The 21,027-nt window shown below is 56.4% G+C and overlaps 1 protein-coding gene across 1 annotated transcript in view; it reads left to right on the top strand.

Moving 5' to 3' along the window:
• The window catches only part of ctnna2 (catenin (cadherin-associated protein), alpha 2), a 1,959,617-nt gene that overhangs the window by 88,129 nt on the left and 1,850,461 nt on the right, over positions 1–21,027 (top strand). The window contains exon 3 of the mRNA XM_072497636.1: positions 5,630–5,825. Within this exon, the coding sequence (XP_072353737.1) occupies positions 5,630–5,825 (196 nt within the window). The remainder of the gene's footprint in view (positions 1–5,629; positions 5,826–21,027) is intronic.

Below are 21,027 nucleotides of genomic sequence, written 5' to 3' on the forward strand. Positions count from 1 at the left end.
GACAGCAGCGACCAGGGGCGTCATTCTCGGAGAGTGGCCGTTGGCCGCCGTGAATCACGCCCCCGCCCCTGCCAAAGTCTCCGGTACCGGAGATTGGGCGGGGGCGGGAATCGGGCCACGCCGGTTGGCGGGACCCCCCGTTCAATTCTCCGGCCCGGATGGGCCGAAGTCCCGCCCAGAAATTGCCTGTCCCGCCGGCGTAAATCAAACCTGGTATTTACCGGCGGGACCAGGCGGCGTGGGTGGGCTCCGGGGTCCTGGGGGGGGGGGTGCGGGGCGATCTGACCCCGGGGGGTGCCCCCACGGTGGCCTGGCCCGCGATTGGGCCCACCGATCCGTGGGTGGGCCTGTGCCGTGGGGGCACTCTTTCCTTCCGCCTCCGCTACGGCCTCCACCATGGCGGAGGCGGAAGAGACTCTCCCCACTGCGCATGCGCGGGAAACTTTCAGCGGCCGCTGACGCTCCCTCGCATGCGCCGGGAAACTGTCAGCGGCCGTTGACGCTCCCGCGCATGCGCCGCATTTCCGCGCCAGCTGGCGGGGCAACAAACGCCATTCCTGCCAGCTGGCGGGGCGGAAATCCCTCCGGCGTCGGCCTAGCCCCTCAATGTTGGGGCTAGGCCGCCAAAGATGCGGAGCATTCCGCACCTTTGGGCCGGCGCGATGCCCGTCTGATTGGCGCCGTCTTTGGCGCCAGTCGGCGGACATCGCGCCGTTGGGGGAGAATTTCGCCCCAGGTGTGGACGGCGCCGGGGGGAACCCGCCGTTTTGGCCTGGCCGCTCGGCCCATCCGGGCCTGAGAATAGCGGGGGTGCCGGAGAATCGCCATTTTGGGTGTCTCCGGCCCGCGGAACTCGACGGGGCCGTTCCCGCTGCTTGGGAGAATCGCGGGAGGGCGTTGGACCGGCGTCCCGGGAAATTTTGGCGGCCCAGGCGATTCTCCCAACCGGCGCGGGAGTGGAGAATCTCGCCCAGTATCTCTGAAGCAATGAGACACTTGTGAAGAATATAAAAGTACATAGAGAAAGCAGGGAACTGAGACCATTTGAAATCAGCCCATGAGAGGAAATGTTTGGTTCAGTCAAGAACGGAATGGCTTCTTATGATAAATCTTCTGTGTTTCAATGGACATTCCAAAATGATATTTCTTTAACCTGTTCACAAAAGTAAAGGAAGAAAGCATGAGAATTTATAGAGGCTGCGTTCCTTATTTTGGAACATCCCAAAGCGCTTTACAGTAATGCAGTACTCTCAAAGGGTAGTCACTCATATGTGCAGCCAATTTGTACACAGCATGCTCCCAGAAATAGCAATGTGGAAACTTGCCAGATAATATGTTTGGGCGATGTTCATTAAGGGATAGGTTTTGGCCAGGACACTCAGTCTTGGTTTCATGGCATCTCAGACAAGGTAGTATTCCCTTAGTAGCAAACAAGAAAATCAGGCTACTTTATGTTCTTCAGTCTCTGGAGTGGGACATACCTTCAAGCTTCTGATTGGAGGTCAGGGTTCTACCACTGGCCCGTGGCTATTCTTAACTACACTGGTCATCCAAGATTACTTCTAAAATTCATCAAGTAACCTGGAAATAGAATAACAGACTGCAAATATGTGGTCAAGAATGTCTATGAATAATTCTGCTTGATGCCTTGAGTTACAAATGTGATATTATAGGCTTTTTACAAACTTAAATGCTTCTTCAATTCACAAAATGATTTGAAAGGCAAAGCTTTTGGGAATAATATTTTATTGATTGTCGAGGCAAAAAATTAGTGCATTCAATTGAAAGGCTAGCAGAGAACAAAAAGGGACAGAAGATTTCACTGAAAATCTAATCTGTCCATCACGCCGGTCCATTTTCCTCCTGTTCAATAGGCTTCCTTATTTTTTAAAGAAAGAAAAGCTTGCGTTTATATCGTGTTTTTCATTACCACTGGATATTCAAAAGTATTTTACACCTTATGAATAGCTTTTTTGAAGTGTGGTCACTGTTGTGCAAGAGGAAACATGGCAGCCAATATTAATCAAATTGGCAAGTGTAGCCTCAAGGGAGAGTTCATTGAATGTATTAGACATCGTCTCTTGGAGCAATATGTAGTGGAACCAACCAGAGAGCAGCCTACTTTATACTATCTCAGAAGACTAAGGAAATGTGGCATGTCACCTGCGACTCTCACCAACTTCTACAGATGCATCATAGAAAGCATTCTTTCTGGTTGTATCATAGCTTGGTATGGTTCCTGCTCTGCCCAAGACCGCAGGAAACTACAAAAGATTGTGAATGTAGCCCAGTCCATCACGCACACCAGCCTCCATCCATTGACTCTATCTATAATTCCCGCTGCCTCGGAAAGGCAGCCAGCATAATTAAGGACCCCATGCACCCCGGACAAACTCTCTTCCACCTTCTTCGTCAGGAAAAAGATACCAAAGTTTGAGGTCACGTACCAACTGACTCAAGAACAGGGGCGGGATTCTCCGACCCCCTGCTGGGCCGGAGAATCGCCAGGGGGCGGCGTGAATCCCGTCTTCTCCAGCACCGAAAATTCAGCGGGGGAGCGGGGGGGAATTGCGCCGGTCGGCGGGCCCCCCCGGCAATTCTCCGGCCAGCGATGGGCTTAAGTACCGCTGCTGTCATGCCAGTCCCGCCGGCGTGAATCAAACCACCAACCTTACCAGCGGGACTAGAGGTGCGGGTGGGCTCCGGGGTCCTGGGGTGGGGGGCGGGGAGATCTGTGCCCCCACGGTGGCCTGGTCCGTGATCGGGCCCCACCGATCCACGGGCCGACCTGTGTCGTGGGGGCACTCTTTTCCTTCCGCCTCGGCCACAGCCTCTGCGATGGCCGATGCGGAAGTGACCCCGCGCATGCGCGGGGATGATGTCCGCAGCCGCTGATGCTCCCACGCATGCGCGGACTTCTGCCGACCGGCGGAGTTCCATCGGCCCCGACTGGCGTGGCGCTAAAGGCCTTTCCCGTCGGCCGGCGACGCGCCAACCACTGCGGCGCGGGCCTAGCCCTTCAAGGTGTGGGTTTGGCCCCTAAAGGTGCGGAGAAATCCGCACCTTTGGGGCAGCCCGACGCCAGAGTGGCTCACGCCACTCCCTCCCGCCGGGACCCCCCGCCCCGCCGGGTAGAGGAGAACCCCGGCCCAGCTTCCTCTCTACTGCTATCAGACTTTTGAATGGACCTACCTCGTATTAAGTTGATCTTTTCTCTTCACCTTGCTATAACTGTAACATATTCTGCAGTCTCTCCTTCCTTCCCTCTGTACGGTATGCATTGTTTGTACAGCATGCAAGAAACAATACTTTTCACTGTGTACTAATACTTGTGACAATAATAAATCAAATCAAATCTTTTGGATTTGGTATTGTGCAATGAGGAGGGATTCATTAATTACCTCCTCGGTAAGGATCCTCTTGGGAAGAGTGATCATAGCATGATGGAATTTCAAAATCATATTGAGGGCAAGAAACGCGCACTAGTGTTCTAGACTTAAACAAAAGTAACTGCGTCCCAATGGACTAAGCAGGAAGACTAAAAGGTAGGAAAGTTGATGAGCAGTGGCAGTTGTTTAAGGAGATACTCAATTCCTCCCAACTAAAGTATATTCTGGAGGGGAAGAAAGATTGTAAAAAGGGGAAAAACATCCATGGCTAAACAAGGAAGTTAAAGATAACATAAAGACAAAAACTAAGGCATACCATTTTGCAAAGGCCAGCGGCAGGCTGGAAGATTGGGGAACAAGATCAACAAAGGTATACTAAAAAAGTCATAAAAAGATCAAAGGTAAATTATGAAAGAAAATTATAAAAAAAAGAAATCAAAAGCTTCTACAGGCAGATAATAGGAAAGAGAGTAACTAATGTGAATGTTGATCCCTTGGCTGATGAGACAAGGGACTTAATAGTGGTTAACACAGAAATGACGGAGACATTAAATCAATATTTTGCCTCAGTTTTGCATGAGATGCCATGAAACCAGTTTTCACATTCCTGAGTACCATCCCATTGTAAAAGGTAATGCAGATGTAATAGAAAGGGAGAAACTTAGAACAATTATCATGGAACAATTATCGTCAATAAGGAAAAAGTATGAATGAAACTATTGGATTGAAGGCTGACATGTCCCCAGCTCCTAATGGCCTACATCCTAGAGTCTTAAAAGACGGGGCAGCGGAGACAGTGGATCCATTGATTATAATATTCCAAAATTCCCTGGATGAAGGAAAGGTTTCAGTGGATTGGAAAAATGTTAATGTAATGCCTTTATTCAAAATGGGAGGGAGACAGAAAGTAGGAAACTAAAGACCAGTTGGTTTAACATCTACCATTGGGAAATTGTTAGAATCCGTTATTAAGGAAGTAATAACAGGACATTTAGAAAGATCAAAACGCAATCTATCCGATCAGCATAGTTTTATGAAGGGTTTGACTAATTTGCTAGAGTTCTTCGAAGATGTTAGCCACATGGATTATGGGCATCCTGTAGATGTAGTATACCTGGACTTCCAGAAGACATTTGATAATGTGCCGCACAAAAACAAGGCCAGTAGCGTGGGTTCAATTCCCATACCAGCTTACCCGAACAGGCGCCGGAATGTGGTGACTCGGGGCTCTTCACAGTAACTTCATACTTTTGACAATAAAAGATTATTATTATTATTAAAATCACATGGGATTGGGGTAATTTATTAGGTTGGATAAAAGACTGGCTAACTGACAGAAGACAGAGAATCGGAATAAATGAGTCTTTTTCTGGTTGGCAAGACGTAACTAGTGGAGTGCCACTATACAATATATATTAATGACGTGGATGGAGGGATAGGAGATATGAAAGACAATTTTGCAGATTACACTAAAATAGGTGGGATAGTAAATTGCAATGAGGAAATAAGAAATTTACAAATGGATATAGATAGACAAGTGGGCCAGAAATTGGCAGATGGAGTTTAACGTGGACAAGTGTGAGGTCTGAAAAATGGAAAGGCAATTTATTATCTAAATGGAGTGAATTATCAAGAGTGCTTCAGTGCAGAGGGATCTGGGAGTCCTCATGCATAAATCGCAGAAAACTAGTGTAAAGGTACAGCAGGTAATAAGGAAGGCGAATTGAATTTTGTCCTTTAGAACTAAAGGAATAGAGTATAAAAGTGCTAAATTGCCTCTTAGTGTCCAAAGGATATGTGGCCTTACTGGGTTACGGGGATAGGGTAGGGACATGGGCCCAGGTAGAGTGCTCTTTCAAATGGTTGGTGCAGACCTGATGGGCCGAATGACCTCCTGCACCGTAGGGATTCTATGAGATGGAAATCCCATGCACTATCTGTGGGCATGTAATCTCAGAACTATCTTGATTGTGGTCAAATCAGAATGGCGTTACAAATTATTACATTAACTTTGTTCTCCTTAAGTTTGATTTTTTTTAAACGCAAAGCTCTCTGCCTCATGTTTAGTTGTGAGCAGGAGAAAATGCTGCACAATGTGTTGTCACAAAAAATGATAGAATACATAGATTTTGCTAAGGGTTTGGGTTCTGCATTTCTGTGCAAAACACTGGGCGTGCACAATCAGTCTTGAAGAAATAAATGCTTCAGAAGTTACTTAATTTGGTTTTTATTATCTTTAGGTAACTACCCTTGTGAACACAAGCAGCAAGGGCCCATCAAGTAAAAAGAAAGGTCGATCCAAGAAAGCACATGTATTGGCTGCTTCTGTAGAACAAGCAACACAAAACTTTTTAGAGAAGGGGGACCAGATTGCAAAAGAGAGCCAGGATCTGAAGGATGAGCTGCTAGTGGCTGTGGAAGATGTTCGCAAACAAGGTGCGTATTGTTTGGTTTAAGCATACCTGTACAGATCTCTGGCTGTTGGGATTTGAAATGCAGTCAAGGGTTCATGATGTTAATCTTACTACTTAATGATCATACTGTGCAGCTTTTTAGGGAGGGATGTCTCTTCCCTTCTTTTCCTCCATTAATGGCACGTGACACTTGCTGAAGTGTTGTTTGATTCCTGAGAGTGTGTTGATAGGCTATTTGAATAGATGGGGTTCAGAATCCTGGCCTCAATGGACATTCCCATGAGCATTTCGCAAAATGGTCAGTGGATAGTGTTTGGATTGTATCTCCCTCAGCTGATGAACAAGTAGCATCACCACTGCCATTCTAATTCCGATCAGAAATCAAAAATGCAAACTGCTAATTAAGTTTGCCATGAAAGATATTTATTTGTGTCAGAGACTACATGGGCGAAATTCTCTGTTATCGATGCAAAGTCCGCCGATCGGCGCAAAAAACGGCGCAAATCCGACTTGCGTCACGCCGCAAAAGTGACGGGATCCGCGCTTGCTCACGTGGTTCACGCCGTGCAGCGTCAGACACGCCGCACGGCGTGACGGCTCATGAGGACGCGCTGCTCCCCCCACCCGACCGGAACACCCGACCGGATGGCCGGCCGCCGCTCAGCCCCGAGGTTCCAGTCACGGGATGTGGAGGCGCTCCTGGACGCAGTGGAGCAGAGGAGGGAGACCCTGTATCCCGGGCATGGCCACAGAGTTGCCCCACGCCACAGCCGGCGTCTGTGGAGGGAGGTGGCAGAGGCCGTCACCGCTGCGGCCCTGACACCACGGACAGGCACCCAGTGCCACAAGAAGGTGAACGACCTCGTCAGAGCAGGCAGGGTGAGCCTCCCCCCCCCGCCCGATATCCATATGCCCCCTCCCCATATCCCCCCCTCCCCATATACTCCATATCCCCCCTCCCCCATATACCCCATATCCCCCCTCCCCCATATCCCCCCTCCCCCATATTCCCCATATTCCCTATCCCCCATATCCCATATCCCCCATATCCATATCCCCTATCCCCCCCTCCCCCATATCCCCCCTCCCCCATATCCCCCCTCCCCCATATCCCCCCTCCCCCATATCCCCCCTCCCCCATATCCCCCCTCCCCCATATCCCCCCTCCCCCATATCCCCCCTCCCCCATATCCCCCCTCCCCCATATCCCCCCTCCCCCATATCCCCCCATATCCCCCATATCCCCCATATACCCCCCTCCCCCATATACCCCCCTCCCCCATATCCCCCATATACCCCCCTCCCCCATATCCCCCATATACCCCCCTCCGCCATATCCCATCCCCGCAAATGCAGACCGCCCGCAGGATGCCCCTCGCACACCACGGGAGACGGCGAGACCCGGACCCTCCGGCATGCGACGCCCGCAGGATGTCCCTTGGAGACCACGGGAGACGGAGAGACCTGGAGCAACAGGGAGACGACGCCCCCGTCACGTGCGGGCGCGACGACGCAGGCGTGTGCCACCCAGCGACGAGAGGGGCAGCCACAGGCCCCCGTCACAGCCGAGCCAGGACACCCCTACCCGGGACACCCCTACCCGGGACAGCACTACCCAGGAAGACGAAATACCGGACAGTGACACAGAGTGGATGGGTGGAGACGAACCCCCACCCCAAAGTGCCATGGACTCAGAGTGGAACGAAGAGCACGACACAACGCCACTGCTGTCACCAACACCCTCCACCATCGCAGAAACACTCACCTCGGTTGGGCACTTTAGTGATGAGGCGTCTGGTACACTCACTGGTGCGCACAACACAGCCGTCCTGGTACAGCAGGTGGAGGTAGGAGCAGCAGACGGGCCGGGCGGTCGGAGGGCAGCCCAGGCCAAGCGAACATCTGCCGCCCAGATGGATCCCGGGTTCCTGGAGTTACTACACCCACCCATAGATCCGATGCAACCACCGACCCGGAGACGAGCGAAGAGGGTGACGGCCGGCTTGCGGCGGCTGCAGTCGCAGGCTGCAGTCGGAGGAGTCCACCCGCGTCCAGGAGCTGGGAGTGGTGCCGGTCATACGTGCCACCCAGGCCGACACCGCACGGGTGGCGTCCGCGGTGGAGGCAATGGGTACGACGGTGTCAGACATGGGGAACGGTTTGCGAGGCCTGGGGCTTTCCGTGCAGGCGGCGTCTGTGGCCCAGGACATGGCTGCCCTCTCACAGGAGGCCATGAGCCAGTGCCAGCGCCAGATGGCAGAGGCGCTCAACGCCATGGCCCAGTCTCTGCAGGCCATGGCCCATTCTCAGCAGGCCATAGCCCAGTCTCTGCAGGCCATAACCCAGTCTCAGCAGGCCATCGCTGAGGGCATCGGCGCCATTGGCCATGTGCGAGCCGGCGTCACACAGTCACAGACAGGGTTTGCCAATACCCTGGGCTCCATGGCTGCAAACCTGCAGACCCCTGTCGACACCAGCACGGGCCTCCAGGACTGGCAGCGCCAGATGTCGGGGGGGCGTCGGATGGCCAGTCCGTTCGCATCCCCCACCCATGTAGAGCCCTGGGGGCCATCGGGCACACCGAGGGAGGAGGAGGTGGTGTGGTCCGTCCCGGGTCCCCCTGTAGGGGAGGCCCCGGAACACCGCGACACCGCGGACCCCCCCCCCCCCCCCACCCCCCTTCCGTCCCAGGTGCATCGGGTGGGCAACGGGCAGGATAGGCTGGCAGCTCGCCATCCCAGTCGCCCGGGCTGCACCCTGGCCCATCTAGGCCAGGACGCCCCAGGAAACGGCCGCCAAAGGGATCCCGTGTCAGAGGGCAGGAATCACAGGAGTCCACCTCCAGTTCTGCTGTACCGTCTGGGGAACCACGTAGACGTAGTCAAAGGGCCCGTAAGGCCAAACAATTAGACACTGAGTAAGTTGGCACGGGTGCAGGGCACAGATGAGTTTTAGGGGCTAGGGCACGTGCATGAACTCCTTTGGTTATTAAAGTCAATGTTACACCTACAGAAGCTGCCTTTGTGCTCTGTCCAAAGCGTGCGGGGGTGTCATGTACATTGAGCGCAAGTGTGTGTGTGAGGGGTGGTCTTACCTCAGCCCCAGGTGAGTCTGCCCCTTCCCCCTGGGCCGCCATCAACATCCCCCCGGGCAGAGGACGGGACCGTGCGCTGCAGTGTCCCAGCTGCATGCAGGGATGGTCCGGGTGGATGGTGGTACTGTGGCCATGGGTCAGACATAGTCCAACGATGTGGAGCCAGGAGCTCATCGCAGGGCGGGTTGTCATCATCCTCCATGGCCTGCAATAGACACGCGTCCACCCGCAACTGTGTGAACCCGGCCATTGTGCCGCAGGTGGATCGGCAATGGGGGGGGTGGTGTGCATGCGGGTGGGGTGGGTGGGGTTGGGGAGGGGGGTGAGGGTGCTGGGTGGGTGGATGGGTGGGGGGTGTGGGTGGTCGGCTGTTGCCATGGTGTGCGGTCTGTGGCCGTACTACCCGATTCCCACGTCCATCTAGTCAGTGAAGCGGGCGGCTATCAGCCTGTCCCGTGCCCGCTGGGCCAGCTGGTAACGGTGGACAGCCACCCGCCTGTGTCTACCCCGTCTGCCCTGACCATTGCCCCCATCCCCCTCATCTGGGGAGGACTGCGCCTCTTCCTGCTGCTCCTCCACTCCGCCCTCCTCTGCCTGCGGCACATCGCCCCTCTGCTGGGCTATGTTGTGCAGGACGCAGCACACCACAATGATGCGGCCGACCCTATCTGACCGATACTGGAGGGCGCCCCCAGAGAGGTCCAGGCACCTGAAACGCATCTTCAGCACGCCAAAGCACTTCTCTATCACTCCCCTTGTCGCTACATGGGCATCATTGTAGCGGTTCTCCGCCTCATTGCGTGGCCTCCGTATAGGCGTCATCAGCCACGATCACAATGGGTAGCCCCTGTCGCCCAGAAACCAGCCCCTCAGCTGGGGATGGCGTCCCTCGTACATGCCGGGGATGGATGACCGCGACAACACATATGAGTAGTGTACACTGCCTGGGTAACGGGCGCAGACGTGCAGGATCATCATGCGGTGGTCGCAGACCACCTGTATGTTCATCGAATAGGTCCCCTTCCTATTGGTGAACACGGCCCTGTTATCTGCAGGTGGCCACACGGCGACGTGCATCCCATCAATCATGCCCTGGACCATGGGGAACCCGGCCACGGCAGAGAAGCCCACGGCCCGGGCATCTTGGCTGGCCCGGTCCACAGGGAAGCGGATGTAGCGGTGCGCCATGGCACATAGGGCATCTGTCACTGCCCGGATGCACCGATGCACCGATGTCTGCGATATGCCGGACAGGTCCCCACTCGGTGCCTGGGATGACCCCGTTGCATAAAAGTTCAGGGCCACCGTAACCTTGACGGACACGGGGAGAGGGTGTCCCCCGCCAGTGCCACGCGGTGACAGGTGTGCCAGCAGGTGGCAGATGTGTGCCACGGTTTCCCGCCTCATCCGGAGTCTCCTCCTGCATTCCCGGTCCGTGAGGTCCTGGTATGACTGCCGGTGCCGGTACACACGGGGCGCCCTCGGGTGCCTCCGTTGCCGTGGGGCTGCGACATCCTCCTCCCCCACCTCGTCCTGTCGGTTAGGTGTCACTCCAGCCTGGGCGGCTGCCGCCTGCCCCTCTGCGGCAGCCTGCGCCGCCTCTCTGGCACGCTCCTCCTCTTCCTCCTCCTCCTCCTCCTCATCCAGGGCAACATAGACGTTAGCGGCTGCCGCCACGGCGGCCAACATCGCTGGATGATCGGAAAACATGACGGCCTGGTTGGGGGGGGGGGGGGGGGGGAACGACGACATGTCATCATTGCCCATATCCCCCCCCCCCCCCCCAGCCAGGTGGCATGGACCGCATGGGTCCAACTGTTGGAGGCTGGCACCTGGCCAGGTGGACCAACTCACTTGCCCTCGCATCCCCCTCACCGGCACGGGCCCCATCCTCCTCCCCGGCACGGACCCCATCCTCATCCCCGGCACGGGCCCCCCATCCTCCTCCCCGGCACGGGCCCCCCATCCTCCTTCCCGGCACGAACCCCCCCCCACATCCCCCTCCCCGGCACGGGCCCCCCATCCTCCTCCCCGGCACGGGCCCCCCATCCTCCTCCCCGGCACGGACCCCCCAACCTCCTCCCCGGCACGGACCCCCCAACCTCCTCCCCGGCACGGGCCCCCCATCCTCCTCCCCGGCACGGACCCCAACCTCCTCCCCGGCACGGACCCCCCATCCTCCTCCCCAGCACTGACCCTCCTCCCGGCACTCCCCCGGAGCCCAGCCCACTCTAACCACCCCCCCACACCCCCCCGCCGCGCACACACACACACACACAACCCTAGACACACCTCTCCCCACACATTCAGACTGCGGCCACGCCATCGCCTGCCCAGCGGCCAACCCCCCAGGCCGTCACTCACCTCCACGCTGGAGGTTTGATTTACGTCGACGTGACCTGTCATCACGTCGACGGGACTTCGGCCCATCCGGACGGGAGAATATCGGCAGGCCCAAAATCGGCTGCCTTGCGCACACCCTTGCGATTCTCCGACGTCTGCGGCGCCATTAACGCCCCGCCGACTTTTCTCCCTTCGGAGACTTCGGCAACCGGCGGGGGCGGGATTCACGGCGGCCAACGGCCATTCTCCGACCCGCTGGGGGGTCGGAGAATGACGCCCCATAACTCCACATCTGTGACGACAATATTCATTATGGACGATTGTAATGCTTGTTTAATTGAAAACATACATTTCATTGCAAATAGGCAAATTATTGTGAGATTTGCTTGCTGAAATCTTATTACTTTAGAGATAAGCTAATTTTTTTGCGAATTACTTATGTTGTAAACATTTACAAAATTGAAAGACTTGTACTAATTTCCGTGCGTGCTCATGTTGAACCAGTTTGATATATTTGTATATTTCCAAGCAATTGTTTATAATTTCAGCCTTCTCTTCTGAACTAATTATAGTGGGACTTGTGGGATGAGGTCCATGAAGGGAGTGTAAAACAGGATTTTCCTTACTGTAGTGGAGTTACCAGTGAAAGCACAAAACCTTCTAACTTTAGGTTGCTTTTCACAGTATATAACCAACGGTTTAGGCTTGAAGTGCGGTGGGGGGGGGGGGGGAGAGGCATGGTCAAGAAGTTTGCAGATGATGCAAAAATTGGCCATGTGGCTGTCAGTGAGGAAAATAATTCTGTGCTGTAAATTTTCTACATTTCTAACATTGTTTTACTCTATGGATTTGAACTTGACAAAAAAAAGTCCAGGGAAAGGAACTTTCTCTGGAACAAATGAGCATGTGGAACTAGCATTATAGCTCGTTTGGAGTATAAGCATCAAAGTGGACTGATTGGACAGAACATTTGTATTTTTATGGCTGTTCAATGATAGTCTCGTACCTGTGTCAATGGTGTACTTGTGTTCCATCTTTTTAGTCTGTACCATTTCAGTATCATAAGGTTTATTGTAAATAAGTTAAATTCTGAAGAATGTTAAATTCTGAATATTGAGCCAGTGGAAACAGATGTTAAGTTTGGTTGAATTATAGTGATTGGTCAAAAATGCATGATTGAAGGATTGGAAAATAGGTTTCAGGACCATGAGCAGAATAAGAATAAAGGGTTCTGACCTGCTTTTTTTAATGACTGCATGTTTTTAAATCGGAATGTCCAGAATGTAACAAAACAAATGTGCACTTGCAAACCTGCACCAGGGTGATCCTCTGCTACTTGCATGGGGCTAAAATAATCTTGTACTGACCTGCAACAAGCCGATGAATCAGTAGGATGTTGCTATGTTGATACACAAAATGATATGCCACATTCACTTTCCTATTCTTCCTCACATGCTGAGTTTCTGGTCTGAAGAAATTTTATTTTATCTGCAAGGAAAATAATTCCAAGAAAAAGTTGTCCCAGTGCAGCCATTTTCAAACTGGGGGTCGCGACTCGCGGGTGGGTTGCGGAGCCGTCATCACGGCGTTCCCGATCATGGTAATTCACGCGCAACAGCCGCCGCAGCCGGCTTTTAACAATACAATGTGAGCGACTTTGAAAATGGCGGCCGCGACCAGCTAAAAAAAATGCGGGCGCACTGCGCATGTGTGTCCGCTCATCAGTGCGCACGTGGCCCGGGAGCGTTGGGACCTGAAGCCGGGGTCAAAGTGCGAACGTGGCATGGTGGCGACTGACTGCGTGGTGATCACCGTTGATGGACAAGGCTATGACTTCGATTTTGCATCCCTAATTTACATTACTGTACTGATCTGGAGAGAGGAGATATTCCTCATGGTTTAATCATGGACAGAACTGAACGTTTGGCAAGGGATATAATGAAAGCCATGGGAAATCATCACATCTTCTCCCTCTGTGTAATTAAGGGTGGCTATAAATGTTTTGCTGCCCTTTTAGACTACATTAAAGCATTGGATTGAAACAGTGACCAGTCAATCCCAATGACTTCATCCGCTTGAAGAGTTAATGTAATGATCAGTCAACAGGGGAGCTACTCAGAGTTTATGAACTGAGGTATGAAATCCACGCTCTCCTGTGAACATGATTGGAATGAGATCATGAGGACCAAGCAGGCTCACCTTTCGCATTAAAGGTAAGAAAAAATGGTGGATCGTGAAGGTCGGCTGCCGTGTGCCGGTTGGTAAAAATGGGTCCCCGGAAAAAAAGTTGTAAAAAACTGGCCTAATGTCAGGAATCAGAATGGAATTGATGGACCTGGAATCAGACTATTTGCTTTGCTTGTCATGGCTGTCTCAATTTAGTTTCTGTTTTGGATATTATGCAAAAGATTGCCTGTCTTGCTCAGAGGCTACACATTAAAGAAAATGTAAACAGTGCCATCTTGTTGTTCTTCTAAGATTTGTCTCAGGGAGAGGAAGAGTATGCTCCATATTTATAATTTGACCCGAAAAGGCTGAATGTTAATGATGAATACTTCAGGTGTGTAGCGTTCAGTCAGAGAAAATCAGTGCTGAATGCTTACATTTTCCATATCCGGAGTTCAAATGTCATTACTGAAAGATAAAATCATGGGCGAAATTCTCCGTTATCGGCGGAAACTCCGCCGATCGGCGCAAAAAACGGCGCAAATCCCACTTGCGTCACGTCATAAAAATGGGCCGATAGTCTGCGGCCCGAAATGGGCTAGCAGCGACGTAACGGGATCCGCGCTTGCGCAGTGGTTCACGCCGTGCAGCGTCATACGCGCTGCACGGCGTGACGGCTCATAAGGCCGCGCAGCTCCCCCCCCACCCGACCGGAACAGCCGACCGCAACACCCGACTTGATGGCTGGCCGTCGCTCAGCCCCGAGGTTCGAGTCACGCGATGTGGAGGCGCTCCTGGATGCGGTGGAGCAGAGGAGGGACGCCCTGTATCCCGGGCACGGCCGCAGAGTTGCCCCACGCCACAGCCGGCGTCTGTGGAGGGAGGTGGCAGAGGCCGTCACCGCTGTGGCCCTGACACCACGGACAGGCACCCAGTGCCACAAGAAGGTGAACGACCTCGTCAGAGCAGGCAGGGTGAGCGTCCCCCATATCCCCCATATCCCCTCTCCCCCAAATCCCCCCCTCCCCCATATCCCCCATATCCCCCCTCCCCCATATCCCCCATATTCCCCCCTCCCCCATATCCCCCCCTCCCCCATATCCCCCATATTCCCCCCTCCCCCATATCCCCATATCCCCCCTCCCCCATATCCCCCCTCCCCCATATCCCCCCCTCCCACATATCCACCCTCCCCCATATCCCCCCTCCCCCATATCCCCCATATCCCCCCTCCCCCATATCCCCCCCTCCCCCATATCCCCCCTCCCCCATATCCCCCATATTCCCCCCTCCCCCATATCCCCCCTCCCCCATATCCCCCATATCCCCCCTCCCCCATATCCCCCATATCCCCCCTCCCCCATATCCCCCATATCCCCCCTCCCCCATATCCCCCCTCCCCCATATCCCCCATATCCCCAAGTGAATCCAGCCCTAACCTTAACCTCTGCAATGCACGCGCAACCGATGGCGTGCATTCATATACCTGCCTAACACTGTTGCCTTTTACCCCTGCCACCACCCCCCCCCCCCCCCCCCCAGGAGAAGCGCGCACACAACAATAGGGAGCATGTGAGGACTGGAGGAGGGCCCGCTGATGAGAGGCCACTGACCGTACACGAGGAAAGGGCCCTGGAACTGGCTGGCGGACCTGACGACCGGGAGGTTGCTGATGCAGAGGTCGGGGCCCCACGAGCAAGTGAGCCACCAACAGCCCGTCCCCATATCCCCCCTCCCCTATATCCCCCTCTCCCGTATCACCTGATCACTGCCTGATGTCTAACCATGCATGCTTCATTGTGTATCGCAGGACCAAACGTCCAGGCACCCATCCCCGCAGATGCAGACCGCCCGCAGGATGCCCCTCGGAGACCACGGGAGACGGAGAGACCCGAACCCTCCAGCATGCGACGCCCGCAGGATGCCCCTCGGAGACCACGGGAGACGGAGAGACCCGAACCCTCCAGCATGCGACGCCCGCAGGATGCCCCTCGGAGACCACGGGAGACGGAGAGACCCGAACCCTCCAGCATGCGACGCCCGCAGGATGCCCCTCGGAGACCACGGGAGACGGAGAGACCCGAACCCTCCAGCATGCGACGCCCGCAGGATGCCCCTCGGAGACCACGGGAGACGGAGAGACCTGGAGCAACAGGGAGACGACACCCCCGTCACGTGCGGGAGCGACCACCCAGCGATGAGGGGGGCAGCCACAGGCCCCCGTCACATCCGAGCCAGGACACCACTACCCAGGACACCACTATCCAGGACACCCCTACCCGGGACACCACTACCCAGGACACCCCTACCCGGGACAGCACTACCCGGGACAGCACTACCCAGGACACCCCTACCCGGGAAGACGAAATACCGGACAGTGACTCAGAGTGGATGGGTGGAGACGAACCCCCACCCCAAAGTGCCATGGACTCAGAGTGGGACGAAGAGCACGACACAACGCCACTGCTGTCACCAACACCCTCCACCATCGCAGAAACACTCACCACGGTTGGGCACTTTAGTGATGAGGCGTCTGGTACACTCACTGGTGCGCACAACACAGCCGTCCCGGTACAGCAGGTGGAGGTAGGAGCAGCAGAGGGACCGGGCGGTCGGAGGGCAGCCCAGGCCAAGCGAACATCTGCCGCCCAGATGGATCCCGGGTTCCTGCAGTTACCACACCCACACATAGATCCGATGCAACCACCGACACGGAGACGAGCGAATAGGGTGACGGGTGGCTTGCGGCGGCTGCGGTCGCAGGTGGAGGAGTCCACCCGCGTCCAGGAGCTGGGAGTGGTCCCGGTCATGCGTGCCACCCAGGCTGACACCGCACGGGTGGCGTCCGCGGTGGAGGCAATGGGTGCGACGGTGTCAGACATGGGGAACGGTTTGCGAGGCCTGGGGCCTTCCGTGCAGGCGGCGTCTGTGGCCCAGGAAATGGCTGCCCTCTCACAGGAGGCCATGAGCCAGTGCCAGCGCCAGATGGCAGAGGCGCTCAACGCCATAGCCCAGTCTCAGCAGGCCATGGCCCAGTCTCAGCAGGCCATAGCCCAGTCTCTGCAGGCCATGGCCCAGTCTCTGCAGGCCATGGCCCAGTCTCAGCAGGCCATCGCTGAGGGCATCGGCGCCAGTGGCCATGTGCGAGCTGGCGTCGCACTGTCGCAGACAGGGTTCGACAACCCCCTGGGCTCCATGGCTGCAAACCTGCAGACCCCTGTCGATACCAGCACGGGCCTCCAGGACTGGCAGCGCCAGATGTCGGGGGCGCGTCGGATGGCCAGTCCGTTCGCATCCCCCACCCATGTAGAGGCCTGGGGGCCATCGGGCACCCCGAGGGAGGAGGAGGTGGTGTGGTCCATCCCGGCTCCCTCTGTAGGGGAGGTCCCGGTACACCGCGACACCTCGGACTCCCCCCCTTCCGTCCCAGGTGCATCGGGTGGGCAACGGGCAGGACAGGCAGGCAGCTCGCCATCCCAGTCGCCCGGGCCGCAGCCTGGCCCATCTAGGCCAGGACGCCCCAGGAAACGGCCGCCAAAGGGATCCAGTGTCAGAGGGCAGGAATCACAGGAGTCCACCTCCAGTTCTGCTGTACCGTCTGGGGAACCACGTAGACGTAGTCAAAGGGCCCGTAAGGCCAAACAATTAGACACTGAGTAAGTTGGCACGGGTGCAGGGCACAGATGAGTTTTAGGCGCTAGGGCACGTGCATGAACTCCTTTGGTTATTAAAGTCAATGTTACACCTACCGAAGCTGCCTTTATGCTCTGTCCAAAGTGTGCGGGGGTGTCATGTACGTTGAGCGCAAGTGTGTGTGTGAGGGGTGGTCTTACCTCAGCCCCAGGTGAGTCTGCCCCCTTCCCCCTGGGCCGCCATCAACATCCCCCGGGCAGAGGACGGGACCGTGCGCTGCAGTATCACAGCCGCATGCAGGGATGGTCCGGGTGGATGGTGGTACTGTGGCCATGGGTCAGACATAGTCCAACGATGTAGAGCCAGGAGCTCATCGGAGGCGGGCTGTCATCATTCTCCATGGCCTGCGATAGACACGCGTCCACCCGCAACTGGGTGAGCCCGGCCCGTTGTGCCGCCGGTGGATCGGCAATTGGGAGTGGGGGGGTGGTGTGCATGCGGGTGGGGTGTGTGGGGTTGGGGAGGGGGGTGATGGTGCTGGGTGGATGGATGGGTGGGGGGTGTGGGTGGTCGGCTGTTGTCATGGTGTGCGGTCTGTGGCCATACTACCCGATTCCCACGCCCATCTAGTCAGTGAAGCGGGCGTCTATCAGTCTGTCCCGTGCCCGCTGGGCCAGCCGGTAACGGTGGACAGCCACCCGTCTGTGTCTACCCCGTCTGCCCTGACCATTGCCCCCATCCCCCTCATCTGGGGAGGACTGGGCCTCTTCCTGCTGCTCCTCCACTCCGCCCTCCTCTGCCTGCGGCACATCGCCCCTCTGCTGGGCTATGTTGTGCAGGACGCAGCACACCACAATGATGCGGCCGACCCTATCTGACCGATACTGGAGGGCGCCCCCAGAGAGGTCCAGGCACCTGAAACGCATCTTCAGCACGCCAAAGCACCTCTCGATCACTCCCCTTGTCGCTACATGGGCATCATTGTAGCGGTTCTCCGCCTCATTGCGTGGCCTCCGTATAGGCGTCATCAGCCACGATCGCAATGGGTAGCCCCTGTCGCCCAGCAACCAGCCCCTCAGCCGGGGATGGCGTCCCTCGTACATGCCGGGGATGGATGACCGCGACAACACGAATGAGTCGTGTACACTGCCTGGGTAACGGGCGCAGACGTGCAGGATCATCATGCGGTGGTCGCAGACCACCTGTACGTTCATCGAATAGGTCCCCTTCCTATTAGTGAACACGGCCCTGTTATCTGCAGGTGGCCGCACGGCGACGTGCATCCCATCGATCGCGCCCTGGACCATGGGGAACCCGGCAATGGCAGAGAAGCCCACGGCCCGGGCATCTTGGCTGGCCCGGTCCACGGGGAAGCGGATGTAGCGGTGCGCCATGGCATAAAGGGCATCTGTCACTGCCCGGATGCACCGATGCACCGATGTCTGCGATATGCCGGACAGGTCCCCACTCGGTGCCTGGAATGACCCCGTTGCATAAAAGTTCAGGGCCACCGTAACCTTGACGGACACGGGGAGAGGGTGTCCCCCGCCAGTGCCACGCGGTGACAGGTGTGCCAGCAGGTGGCAGATGTGTGCCACGGTTTCCCGGCTCATCCGGAGTCTCCTCCTGCATTCCCGGTCCGTGAGGTCCTGGTATGACTGCCGGGGCCGGTACACACGGGGCGCCCTCGGGTGCCTCCGTTGCCGTGGGGCCGCGACGTCCTCCTCCCCCTCCTCGTCCTGTCGGTCAGGTGTCCCTCCAGCCTGGGCGGCTGCCGCCTGCCCCTCTGCGGCAGCCTGCGCCGCCTCTCTGGCACGCTCCTCCTCCTCCTCCTCCTCCTCCTCCTCCTCATCCAGGGCAACATAGACATGAGCGGCTGCCACCACGGCGGCCAACATCGCTGGATGATCTGAAAACATGACGACCTGGTGGGGGGGAGGGGAACGACGACATGTCATCATTGCCCATATCCCCTCCTCCCCCCAGCCAGGTGGCATGGACCGCATGGGTCCAACTGTTGGAGGCTGGCACCTGGCCAGGTGGACCAACTCATTTGCCCTCCCATCACCCACCCCGGCACGGACCCCCTCCACAACCCCCAACCTCCACCCCGGCACGGACCCCCTCCACAACCTCCACCCCGGCACGGACCCCCTCCACAACCCCCAACCTCCACCCCAGCACGGACCCCCCCCCCCCAACCTCCACCCCGGCACGGACCCCCTCCACAACCCCCAACCTCCACCCCGGCACGGACCCCCTCCACAACCCCCAACCTCCACCCCGGCACGGACCCCCTCCACAACCTCCACCCCGGCACGGACCCCCTCCACAACCCCCAACCTCCACCCCAGCACGGACCCCCCCCCCCCAACCTCCACCCCGGCACGGACCCCCTCCACAACCCCCAACCTCCACCCCGGCACGGACCCCCTCCACAACCCCCAACCTCCACCCCGGCACGGACCCCCTCCACAACCCCCAACCTCCACCCCGGCACGGACCCCCTCCCCAACCCCCAACCTCCACCCCAGCACGGACCCCCCCCCCCCAACCTCCACCCCGGCACGGACCCCCTCCACAACCCCCAACCTCCACCCCGGCACGGACCCCCTCCACAACCTCCACCCCGGCACGGACCCCCTCCCGGCACTCCCCCGGAGCCCAGCCTACTCTAACCACCCCCCCCCCCCCCCCGCCGCACACACACACAAGCCGAGACACACCTCTTCTCAGGCAATCAGTCTGCGGCCACGCCATTTCCTGCCCAGAGCCAACCCCCCAGGCCGTCACTCACCTCCTCGCTGGTCGGCGTGAGCCTGGAGCACCGGGTCACGCCGATGAAAAGGAGGTTTGATTGACGTCGACGTGAACGGTCATCACGTCGACGGGACTTCGGCCCATCCGGAAGGGAGAATATCGGCAGGCCGAAAATCGGCTGCCTTGCGCAGGCCCGTGACATTCTCCGCGGCAGCGGCGCCATTAACGCCCCGCCGACTTTTCTCCCTTCGGAGACTTCGGCGGGGGCGGGGGCGGGATTCACGGCGGCCAACGGCCATTCTCCGACCCGGCGGGGGGTCGGAGAATGACGCCCCATATCACTGAATATTGAGGCTCAGTTCTAAAATGTCTAGATCCAACTTTCCCATATCCTTTTGAAATAAGCCCGAGAAATATACTCTTGTCATGAATTCCTTTTCAGTGATGCGACTAACTTTTAATTCCAGATTTTATGGATTGAACTTAAATTCCAGAAGCTGCTGTGGTGGGATTTGAACTTGTGCCCCCAGGGCACGGGCCTGGGCCTCTGGATTATTGCTACACCACCATCTCCCCTTGATAATGTATTTTATTTTATTATTTAACTACTGCCAGATATTTGTTATTAATTTGATGATGAAGGTGACATATATGTAAAACGCAGTGGGATTGTGAGTGTATTTATAAACTAGGGATGCAGATTAATTTATAGAAGGACAACACAGAATTAAATTTATAATAAGCCATAATTTACAGTAGCAGGACATAAACTGCATCAGCCATTAGTTAGACTTGGTCTCTTAATTATTTGCTTGTGGCCTGCTGTCCAATTAAGGACAGCGAGCAGGCTTCTGATGCTCTTGTGCACTGCTGCCAGCACAATCAAAGGACCGGCACTCCGATGATTCAGCAGCACTGCTGAGAGTGTTGGTTGTTGCTGAGGGATGCAGGATGGCTTGGAATCTGGGTAGCTAGGTAAGTTGAAGAAACAAAATTCAGGGCGCCAAGGATCAGACTTGAACCCTTTCCAGGGAGATGAGAGGGATTGTGGGGGCTTTCATTCCTGCTTTCGGTCCCCTCTTTACGCCATCCCATAGATGGTCCTCCTGGGTAGTTGCTGGGAGGCTGCCCCTTGAAGCTGGTGGCCTCCCCTCACAGCGGAGAGTTGTCTCCCATCAGCAAGATACCGGCACCCGAGAAAATGGCCCTGAATAGGGTTAAAGTTATT

This window comes from Scyliorhinus torazame, chromosome 3 (genome assembly GCF_047496885.1).
Source record: "Scyliorhinus torazame isolate Kashiwa2021f chromosome 3, sScyTor2.1, whole genome shotgun sequence".
Classification (NCBI taxonomy): domain Eukaryota; kingdom Metazoa; phylum Chordata; class Chondrichthyes; order Carcharhiniformes; family Scyliorhinidae; genus Scyliorhinus; species Scyliorhinus torazame.